This window comes from Neofelis nebulosa, chromosome 5 (genome assembly GCF_028018385.1).
Source record: "Neofelis nebulosa isolate mNeoNeb1 chromosome 5, mNeoNeb1.pri, whole genome shotgun sequence".
NCBI classification, from domain to species: domain Eukaryota; kingdom Metazoa; phylum Chordata; class Mammalia; order Carnivora; family Felidae; genus Neofelis; species Neofelis nebulosa.
Genome location: NC_080786.1, coordinates 13050724 through 13062792, shown reverse-complemented (window position 1 = coordinate 13062792; position 12069 = coordinate 13050724). Strand labels below are relative to the sequence as shown.

The following is a 12069-nucleotide window of genomic DNA, read 5'->3' as shown; positions in this document are numbered from 1 at the left end:
TACGTATATATGTATATACACATATATATGTATATACGTACATGTGTGTACATGTATATGCCTTCCAGGATAAAAGTTTATTGCAACTAAGAACTATCCAATTAAAAACAAAAGAACTACCCAAATAACTACAATTAACTTACTATAGTACACAAAACATAATTAAATGGTAAACAAGATGTTAGAAGTCAAAAGGAAATGTAACCAAATAGCCCACACTGCCATAGGTCTAAAGCTTTCTAACTCCAAAATATAATAATTATGTGTTGTAAACTTGAAGTAGTGTTTGCCATGTAAATTGTAGTTTAAATTTGGTATTGCTCACTCTACATCTAGAATGATGATATAGATAGAGGTATATAAATACGTATAGAAATAGAGATACATACCTACATATATAGAAAGTCTATCATGTATAGGGCCTGTGTGGAAGAGAAAGTGACAAATCTTTTGCAGGCAAATCAGAGGACATTTTTTGTGAAACTTTCCTGGATATTGCAGCAAGTATTTTGGAATTAGTCATGAAAGATAAGGACATGGGTTTTAACATAGAGCTGTTTAGAAACACACTTATATCTATCATTTTTACATCATTATTCTTTATTCCAAATCATTACAGACTAATCATGCTGTCTGCCACCTGGAAGGAAATGAGGGTTGCTGCTCAGGTATAAGATAGCAGGAAGCTTAAGGGTTGTGGAGAGTTAAGGCAAATGCTGTAAGGAGTTCATATTTATTTTATTTTTTTTTTAAACTTTTTTTTTTTCAACGTTTTTTATTTATTTTTTGGGACAGAGAGAGACAGAGCATGAACGGGGGAGGGGCAGAGAGAGAGGGAGACACAGAATCGGAAACAGGCTCCAGGCTCCGAGCCATCAGCCCAGAGCCCGACGCCGGGCTCGAACTCACGGACCGCGAGATCGTGACCTGGCTGAAGTCGGACGCTTAACCGACTGCGCCACCCAGGCGCCCCAGGAGTTCATATTTATTGTTGTCAGGCTGCCATATTACAACTTAGGGTCTATATGGTCCCACGGGTTCTAAAAGTATTTCAGCTAAATCCTATCATTGTGTCCATCTCATTCATTCATATTTTCATTCACTAGACATTTAATAAAAGCCTGTTTTTAGCCAGACTAGATAACACCTGGTATTAGTCCTTCATGTGCTCATTCATGATCTGGCAATCAGCCTTGGGGAGGGGGGCATGCATGTGACATGTGAAACGGTGGGGTATTGGATGTGATTTCTCAGCTAGAGGACATTCTATAGTGCTAGAGAGTGATATCTACTTTATGCTTTCAAAATAACCTATCCATATTCCTATTATAGTATCCACTGCAAGCTGCTAGAAGTTTCCTTTTCTTGTCTTTCTTCCCCTCTAGATTGTGACTGCTTTGTCAGGGCAAAGTCGAAGGTATTGCTACACATACGGATGCTGAATAGATTTGAGGTTGTGTTTTGTTTTTGGTTTTGGTTTTGTTTTTTTTTTAATGAATGAATTTGATAAAAATGTTTCTAAGTTCAACCTTCTCCAATTGGTATCATTTTTGAATTCTTTAGCATGAAACAGCTTTTTAATGTACAAGTCAATCTGAATATCACAGAAATAAGTTTTTTTATTGAAAAAAAATCCATGTCCACCAATTAAAAAAATTCCTAGAGTAAAATTTTAAACTTTAACTTAGTTATAGAATTCTTCTTTTTTTTTTGGTTATTTTATCTCATTCTCCCACTCAATCCGAGATTTTGTAAGCTTACCTCCAAAAATTGCTTCTCTTGTCATTAGCTTCTTTTCTACTCAGCTCCTCCTACCCTTCCTTTTTATTTTTCCTGAAGTAAAATTTATAATTTATCTGAGTGAGGAATTTTTATATTTAATATTTAAACCACCAGACCTGTGAGTTATGGTAACAAGAGAGATTTTAAGAAACCATCACCACAATCCAATATAAATACCTGAAGAGTTGAAATAAATTGAATGCTAAAAATTGAAAATGTTCATTTCTCGAAGGGGCAACAGGAATTCTACTATTGATATATAGAAGCTACAAGGTATATCAATATCTACTTGTAAAATATGATGTTAGAAAACATTCTTAGTGAATCGTAAAAATGAAGGCATGATAAGCTTTCATTATTTGCTTTTTTTTTCCCCAGCTCCTGGTTTCACTGTTCTGTTCTATTGGTTTTTTGGTCTCTGTGTCATTTATTGCTGCTCTCATCTTTATCGTTTCCTTCCTTCTACTGGCTTTGCGTTTTATTTGTACTTCCTTTACTAGCTCCGGTGTAAGATTAGTATGTTTATTTGAACTTTCTCTTGCTTCTTGAGGTAGACCTGTATTGCTATAAACTTCTCTCTTAGAACCACTTTTGCTGAGTCCCAAGGATCTTAGACCATTGTATGTGTGTTTATTTGTATTTCTCTCCATGCATTTTTAAATTTTCTTCATTTCTTCTTTGTTGACCATTCATTGTTTAGTAGCATGCTGTTTAGCCTCCATGTATTTGTTCTTCCAGACTTTTTCTTGTGATTGATTTCTACTTTCACACTATTGTGGTCAAAAAGGTTGCATGATATAATTTCAGCCTTTTTCAATTTTTTCAGACTTGTTTTGTGGCCTAACTTGTGATCTATTCCGGATAATGTTTCACGTACATTTCACCACTAAACCAGCCTTACAAGAAACTTAAAAGGGAAATTGGTAGGGAAAAAAGGCCATAATCAGGAATAAGAACATTGTGAAAGGAAAGAATTTCACAGGTAAATGAAAACATATAATAAAAGTAGTAGATTAATCATTTATAAAACCCGTATGGAGGTTAAAGCACAAAAACAGAAAAATGAATTATATCTACAAAAATAAGTCAAACGAGTCACAAAATAAAAGGCTGTAAAGTAAGACATCATATACCTAAAACGTGGGTGTCAGAAGTAAAAACTTAGTGCCTTTAGAATGGGTTCAAGCTTAAGCTTGATACAGACTACTTAATATAGACTACTACATGCATAAGATATTACATATGAACCTAACGGTAGCCACAAATCAAAAGCCTGTAATACATAAAAAAATAAGAAGGAATCCAAGCATAACATTCAAGAAGGCTATCAAACCACAAGGGAAGAGAAGAATCAAGTATGTTAAGTTTCAGATAAAAATCACAGAACTTTTATATTAATTTTGTTAGACAAAATATGTGGTGTTGTTTTTGTTTGTTTGCTTAAAACAGCAAATCCTGTAAGCCCCATAAGATTATCTTATCGGTTTATGCATTGGTTGTTTCATGTTTAATACAAACTTTGGATGACTAGAAATACTCCACTAAGCAAACAAGCAGTAATTACTCCTTCATAATTACTGTGCAACTTTATCGCCATGCATTGTTATAATTATATTTTAAATACTCCCCATTTTCATGATAGACCATAATGTCTTCTAGCACATTACAATCTGTGGCTTATAACTGCCTCTCACTTCCACAAAGGCCTCTTCTTCATTTAGTCTGTATTTTAACTACTGTGAAAAGAGACTAAACAAAATTAATTGGTAGTATAATAGCGCAATAAGGAAATTGTATATAGAAATAAATTGTATTTAGCGCAATAAGGAAATTGTATATAGAAATAAATAATATTTCTGTGCTACTGAAGTCATCTCATTAATCAAAGGATTCATGTTTAACATCTAAGATGCATTCCTTCTTCCTTACAAAGTCAGTCCCCATCAAATCAGTGCTTCCCAAACTGAAGTATGCAGAGGAATCACCTGGGGATCTGGTTCAAATGCAGATTTTGATTCAGTAGGTCTTGGGAAGGGTCAAAGAATCTGCATTTCTAACAAGCTCTCAAGTACTGATCCCATTTCTGCTGGTACTTGGACCACACTTTGAGTAGCATCACTTTCAAGTATTATGTGTACCTATGTGCAAAATGCTGTCAACAGTATACACACGTGCGTGCATGCACACACATATGCATGTAGAAACTTCCCCCCAACCTTTGCTATAACCCCTTTCAACCTCAAGCCTGGAAATTAATTATTACTGTTAAAAGACTTAACACAAACAGAAACCACATTCAATTTATGAAAGCCTGCCAAGTAAGCAGTAGGTAATTTCTCTCAGAATTGAGATGAGGTAGAGTCATGGAAGGCTTTCTGCAGAACTTGACATAGGAGCTACATTCTAAAGGTTGATTAGTAGTTTGCCAGATGGAGGGTGTGTATTTGGGAAACTGGGAAAGGAAATTCCAGGCAGGGGGAAAGGCATTCAGAGGTGAGGGAACTTTAAACCACAGGAGTGGGAGGAGTCTGGCAAAAGATAAGATCAAGGGTATAAATTCTTCTCTTCTAGTAGAGGAGTTTGGATTTTATCTTGCAGGTATTTAGAAATCACCAAGAACTAGATGATAATATAAATCTTTTTTTTTTTTTTTTTTTTTTTTCCTGAGAGAGTGAGCTTGAGAGAGAGAGAGAAGGAGCTTGTGTCTGCTCAGGAGGAGAGGAGGGGATCAGAGGGAGAGGGAAAGAATCTTAAGTAGGCTCCATGCTCAGCAGGGACCCAATTCAGGGCTCAATCCCAGGACCCTGGGATCATGACCTCAGCCAAAATCAAGAGGCAGACCCTCAACTGACTGTGTTACCCAGGTGCCCCAGAAAATGATCTTAATTCATCTAATTCAGTATTTTCTCTTACACTCTCAGTGAAATCCACTCCCACCACCTCGCTGGGAAACTAAATTCAAGGATAATATTAGGGCTATTTCATCCTTTTTTAATGACACATTTGAAAATTTATTTCTGGGATTTTGCTTTTTTAATTCATTTAATAAACTTGGGACCCTGTCTGCTTTCCCATCATAATCCCCTTCAAATCAATAAAGTAATAGCAGATGTTTCAACTTCACAATGTCAAGAAACATAAATAGGTCATTACTAACATCCATAATGAAACAGCTTATGAAGATCCTCAAATACCAGGGTGGCTAAGATTTGAAGCCTCTGAGACACTGTAAAACACAACTCACAAAGACATCTAAGTTGAAAGGTAAAGTCTTATCCTATAGCTTTTGAAATTTTCCTCAGTGTTAAAAATAATTGTTTTGGGGCCCCTGGGTGGCTCAGTCAGTTATGCCTCTGACTCTTGATTTTGGCTCAGGTCATGATCTCACGTTTCGTAAGGTCGATCCCCAGGTCAGGCTCTGTGCTGGTCATGGAGCCTGCTTCAGATTCTCTGCTTTCCCTCTACTCATCTCCATTCACACACGCTCAGTCTCTTCCTACCCCCCCCCCCCCCATTCTCTCTAAGATAAAAAATATACATATTGTTTTGAAAGTTCTCTTTTCAATAATGAAAATCTTCAAGGTAGGTTTAGAACCCAGAATCTTAAATTCTATGTATAATTGATCCTCAGCAAGCTAGAATATTGTTGCTTGGTAAAATTTCTTTCAAGGATCCTTCTGTAAAATTTCTTTATGCCAGTAGGTAGAAGAAATCCTAAGGTTAATCATTCGTTCAGAGCCTTTTCTTTTCCTGCCAATGCTGCCCTGCTAATTCCATAGCTCCCAAGGTTTCACAAAAAAAGATCTTGAAATATGTATGTGCATGTGCATGCATATGTGTGTGTATACATGCCAAAGAGACACATTTTGAGGTGGCAAATTTTTCTTTTTTTAATTTTTAATTTTTTTTAAGTGTATTTATTTATTTTGAGAGAGAAAGAAACCATGTGTGGGAGGGGCACAGAGAGAGAGAGAATCCCAAGCAGGCTCTGCACAGTCAGCACAGAACCTGACACGGGGGCTCAAACTCATATACTGTGAGATTATGACCTAAGCCCAAATCAAAAGTCAGATGTTTAACTGACTGAGCCACCTGGCACCCCTGGACAGCAAATTTTTTCTTGCCTACAGTGTGTAACAGCATGGTATTTATCCTAATAGCAAAATACAGATTTGATGGATTTAAACTGTCAATAGATCTCCTGCAAATGAATAACAAAAAAATAGTAAAAACAAACGAACACACACGAAAAAAAAACCACAACAGAAAAAGGAAAAGGGAGCATTCAGTGTAGACAATTGCATATAAACACACGTAAGAGAACATGACTTGTATTACATTAAAGGGATAATGGGAACCAAACTTCGGTGATGACTCAGGAGAGGAACCTGGGCTTTAGTGGCCAGATGATCCAGAGACAAGCTGCAGTCAGCAAGAACCATTTGGAAATGCAGATCCTCTCAATGAGCAAATCTTTTCGATGTTCTTGGAGGTCAGTTGCAAGTTCTGTGGCCAAACCACCAAGGAGTTAAAAGTGGGACAGAGCTGGTGAACAATAAGCCTAGTTGATTAAACACTCTACACTCAGACTCTGCCAAGTAACCAGGTTTCATAGCTGATGCATGGACAGTGGCTGATGAAGATGCTAAGCAATAGTGAGAGTTGTAGCGAACGTGGATTTAATAGTCATTTATGTACCATATACTAGTTTAAGCCCTTTTCACACATTAATTTATTTAATCTTCACAGCTGTCTGAGGTAGGGAACATTATTACCCTCAAAGAATTTAAAAAGTGCCCGGTGTCTTATAGCTGGTAAGTCAGGAAGCCAGGAAGCAGACCGCTACCCCTAACACTGAAATGCACACAAACTAAGTGTTAAAGCAGAAACACGAACGACCTCAAGAGAAGTTGTTATCATATTCTAGACTATTAGAACCAGTATATTATGTACACTAAAAGAATCCATTTTAGAAGATAAAGAGAAACCTGCTTCAGATGGTAGAAAGTATGACTCATGAAAGTTATTATCCCAAGAACCATAAAAGGTAGAATCAACAATTTTTACAGCAGGAAATTTAAGGTATTTCTTATTTGTCTTTTGTGAGAAATCTGTAGTATTGCCAGTGATAAACTCATGTGTCAGCATGACCAGCCATTTGAATGGATGAACATACCTTGAAATTTTAAAATGACAAAAGAAAAAATACCCTATAGTGAGGAATGAATATATATACACATATGCTTTTGGAGTATCACAGGAAATTTTCTTTAGCACAGAATTTTAGGGTCTTTTATTGCATTTAGTCTTTTAGTCCTTCATCTGGAGAAAGAATTTAAATACTTCAATGTGATGGCAGCAACTTTCTGCAGAAGTTTTAGGACTCACCCTTTCCTTTGTGTGATTTTGGTAGCTTCACCAAAGTCACCAATGTTGGAGGCTCCTAAAAGCAGACAGTTGGGAACCACTTGTGCTTGGTGAGGAATGACACTGGTTGCGTTGTGAGCCAGGAGGAGTTACGTATTCTCTGTAGGACAGGCAAAACATTTTGTTTTTCATTTCGCCTGGCCAATTGTGACTTTCTGTCTACTTGAGTCATTTTCTTCAATATTGATTAATAGAATTCTGCTGCTAATAAACTAAAGGATTGAGTAAATACTACTGCCACTTAAAGCCAAATGATTTTCAAATATTTATTTGTAGATACCCACTCATTTCTTTTTCCATTATTGATTTTGGAGACAGTTGAAAGTCTCATGAATCCCTTAATTTTTTTTTTCTGTTTCATCCAGATTAGTAAATGCAAGCAACCTAGGTGGAGTAGAAATGGGGAGGAATGGATGTTGGGGAAAATGGTATCAGTTATCTATTAAGATTATAACATATCAGGGGCGCCTGGGTGGCTCAGTCGGTTGGGCGGCCGACTTCGGCTCAGGTCATGATCTCGCGGTCCGTGAGTTCGAGCCCCGCGTCGGGCTCTGTGCTGACAGCTCAGAGCCTGGAGCCTGTTCCAGATTCTGTGTCTCCCTCTCTCTGACCCTCCCCCGTTCATGCTTTGTCTCTCTCTGTCTCAAAAATAAATAAACGTTAAAAAAAATTTAAAAAAAAGAAAGATTATAACATATCAATTGCAAAATTTTAGTGACAGGAAACAGTAAAGATTTATTTCGCTTACATATTTGTGGGATGGCCTTACTGACCTCACCTGGGTTTATACATTTTTCTGTGGTCACCTGCATGTTATCTGTGTATGTCTGCTGATTTTAGATGAGCTTATGCACATGTCCGGGTGGTGGTCATTGGGTGATCTACTTTGGCCTTGGCTCTGATGGTAGGGATGACTCATCTACAGTCGTACCTCATCCTGCAGCAGACCAGGCTGGGCATATTCACGTAGCTATGCAGAAAAGCAAAAGAAGCAAACCCCAATGCTTAAAAACATTTCAATCCTCTGCTTGTGTCTCATTTGCTAACATTTCATTGTCTAGAGAAATTCACATGGGGTCAGACCAAGAGTCAGACGACTCGATGACACTACATTGTCAAAGGCAAGAATACAAGGAGAGATAAAGAATTAGCATAATGCAGGGGAAGAAAAATAATTTTCCTTCTACTTTTCTAGGTTCTTGACTGGGACCCCCCCATAATAAAGACATGTTAATATTAACAGGAGAAAAACAAATAGAAGTTTAATAACTTGTATATCTCTTGCATGGAGATATCCAGGAAAACCTTGTAACTCTCTGAAATGGTCCAAGTCACCATCTTAAATATCATCTTTAGCTAAAGACAAAAGATGTTGGGGAAGGGGTAATGAGACCAGTAATGGGAGGTTACCAGGAAAAGCACAGGAAACAAGGGTAAGGTTGTTACACGGATTTAAGGCTTCGCTTCTCCACTGATAAGTTTCTTGAAATCTAGAATACTCTTTTCTTCCAGATACAAAGAAGGAGACACTGTTACAAATGGAGATTTCCTTTATAAATGTAAACATCTCTTAAAAAAGGGTAACTTCTAGTCAATTTTCAGAGCTTTTCCTCTATCTGCTGTTTCTTAAAAATAATCAGCCTGAGCTAATCCTTATGCCAAAGAGGCATATTTTTTGGATGGTATATTCTGCTCCCCTTCAAACATTAAACAATTACATTTTAGAAGAACACATTTTCCCAGTGGGTTGGAAGAGGAAAGGTCCATTTTAGTTTTCAGATTGTAAACTTACAAATTAGTATATGGTTTATCCAAGCAAATGAAGAAACAACAACAAAAATCCTCCCAGCCATGTTAATGCATTGGCCATGTTTTTTAGGGCAATATGGATTTATTTTATTCATTCAGTTTTAAAAATATTTGTGCTAATAATCAGCAATTTTTCTAGTCAAGTAAGGATGTGGAGAGAGCATGAATTCTCAAAGAATAAGTTTCTTCCTGTTGTGTTTTATAAAATTGTCATTAAGTTTACTTAAGTCACCAAGGATCACCACATTTCCCCCCAGTCCGGGATTCATTTGTTAGGGCCATATCCTTTGTCTAGATTTTATCATGTGGGCTCATTTAATATTTAAGTAATTGTTCTCCCTGAGACACTGATTAGTTTTCACTGGGAAATTGGAGTGAAAGAGGTCCAACGGACAATCAACTTCTAGCCTTTTTGAAATTGCAGGGATTAATGAGAAAAAAACTAATTTGGTTGCAATTAGCAAAATAGCTCCCATTTTAGAAGGAAACTCCTAAGGATCTTTTTCCAAAATAGAATCCTATAGTTTCTACTGTGAAAACATGGCAACTTTGAGGAGAAATATTTATCTTCACACAAATACTGGTTATGAATAAGTTTCTAATGTTAAAAAGCAAAATGAGACAGTACATTTTAAAGCTCTTATTGGCTTTATTCAAGGATTCATGGATCAGGCAGCATCCCATCAGGCAGGTAGAAAGGAACTCTGAGGAGCTGTGCAAATTGGAGGCTTCTGTAGGCAGAAGGGAGTGTGAACAAAAGTATTGGCAAAAAAAATGGATTGGTTATGGCAAAGTCACTTTTCTACAGAGGATGGCCCGGGATCTATCAGGTAAATTACCTCAACAGTGCTGATCAGGTGACTCCTAACTGACTGGTTTAAACTTCCATTTCTGGGAGAGCCAAAACTTTAATTAGGTTAGGTTTTGGTCTGGTGACATGAAACTTCACATAAGTGACTCCATTTTGGACCCGTTGTCTGGTTTTTAGCATTAACATAACTGGAAGGAGTTGACATTCGCCTCTTTACTTCTAAGGCAAGTTCACTTTCTGCTTCAACTGATTATTTTTTCAACAATATTTTTTGTTTTCTTTTATGGTCTGCCAGTGCTCTTTCGAAGCCCAGTTAGATAGAATAACAGCCAACATAATAGAGACTAAAAGGGGGCCAAATATCTCTCCAGAAGCAAGACAACTTCAAAGATACGCATTACAAAGCACTACTGTGACTCAAGTAATCACTTGTTTTTAAGGGGGATTTGCTAATGTAGAATTGGTTTCTTATCTTTACAGCCCCTAGTGAGCCTTTACTGTGCAAATTCGCTGATGGAGGACAAAAGAAGCGACAGAATCAAAGCAAATACACCCAGAATGGAAGACCTTGGCCCAGGGAAGGAGAGGTGAGTGAGTACTGACTGACTTTTGCTCAGTAATATAGCCCCATGCTTTCCTCAAAATGGCGGCAAGACAGACATTTGGGGCCCTGATGAAATCAGGTCTCGTAGAAAACCAAATCGCTTCGAAGAGGGCAAATGAGTAGGCCTATATTAATGTGCTCAGGATAAAATTACTTGAGGAGGAATGTAGGAATTCAAAATTGACCTCAGTTCTGTACTACAATAAGTCCTCTGTCTTTCACCAAACCTTAACCTGATACATACTCGCTGAAAGACTTATCCACAAAGAGTTGATCCATAATCGTATAGTACCTAAAAAATATTTTCAGTGAAATCAGTAATGAGCGTTGAATGTTTATGTACTTGGAAAAAACTAAAAATTTCGATTTATTTTATTGGGATCTACCATTGCACATATATGTGTTTTATATATTTTTCCATATGCTCATAAATGTGTTGATACGTATTTTACATAAGTATATATCAACATAAGATATGACATTTTCATTTTTTATATTGAAATAAAATTTTAAATTGAAAGAAAAGTTGATATACACAGGGTTTTGTTTTTCACAACAAAAAGAAAGGCATTTAACAGTTAATGATCCACTTACCCTCTTAACACAAAACAGTAGAAAAGCAAGCGTAAGCATCCAGTGACACTTGAGAATGAATTCCTTTTGCTTATTTTTGCTGTAAGAAGACAAGGAAAAGGTATCTGGGTTTCTAAGAAGTGTTTTATTCTCTGTGAAAAGGAATGGAGTTTTTTGAATGACTTGAATAAATGCTATTTTGTACCAAGGCCATACTTTCAACAGAAGAGCTTTATTTTGTATTTCTATTCAAAGCACCCACTTCATCTATTTCTCATTTAGGAGGCATCCCACTTGATGCAGCATTTTACACTTTCAGTACTGAGACTGAAGGAAAAGAGAGTGGGGTTTTCCTCAGCAAAACGTTTAGCCATTTTTTTTTTACTAAGACTGTCGTCTGTTTTGAGTTTTTCCACACAGGTCTCAAAACCCCTCTTAAAGTATAAATTGTGTTCAAGTATTGTATAATCTATAACTCTTTATTTTAAGACATGAAAAAGAGAATCATCATCAAACACCTGAAACTAATGAAAAAGGAAAGAGTTTCAATATCCCAACTTTAGAAAGGCAGTCTGTGTTATGTTCAAAAAAGGAAGAGGAAAGGGAATGACCCTTGTGTTTTCAGGGTTGGGTTAGTGATCAGCAGTTAGCTCCATCGCCCCCAGAAGACAGCTGATTTCTGGTAGTATTCATTATGACATCCATCCCATACCAAACATCTGTAGTCTAGAACGACTCATTTGATCTTTTAAATTTTTATTGAATCTAACACCCACTGATGAGAGAGATTTCAGGATCGCAGACCATAACCAAGAAGCCTCGACGGTCAGTCAGATAAGCTGGGATGACTGAAAGCTCAGTTCCTGTCTCCGTAAGGTCCTGTCTTATTGCATCCACAAAATAGATGCCAGTTGCATGCAGCAAGACACCCCCCTCTTACACATTTCTCAAGATCAAGCCAGTCAACATAAAAGAAATGTAGACTGCGAGCTGCCACTTTGCTACTGTAGACAAATCTAGAGCTTTGGGTTTAGATCTTGGTAAAGACCAAGTGTGCTATTGC

The 12069-nt window shown here is 37.0% G+C and overlaps 1 protein-coding gene across 8 annotated transcripts in view; it reads left to right on the top strand.

Annotated features, from left to right (window-relative positions):
* The window catches only part of RBMS3 (RNA binding motif single stranded interacting protein 3), a 1338119-nt gene that overhangs the window by 1173941 nt on the left and 152109 nt on the right, over positions 1–12069 (top strand). For all 8 annotated transcript variants that reach the window (XM_058729653.1, XM_058729650.1, XM_058729649.1 and 5 more), the window contains exon 10: positions 10310–10416. In XM_058729653.1, the coding sequence (XP_058585636.1) occupies positions 10310–10416 (107 nt within the window). The remainder of the gene's footprint in view (positions 1–10309; positions 10417–12069) is intronic.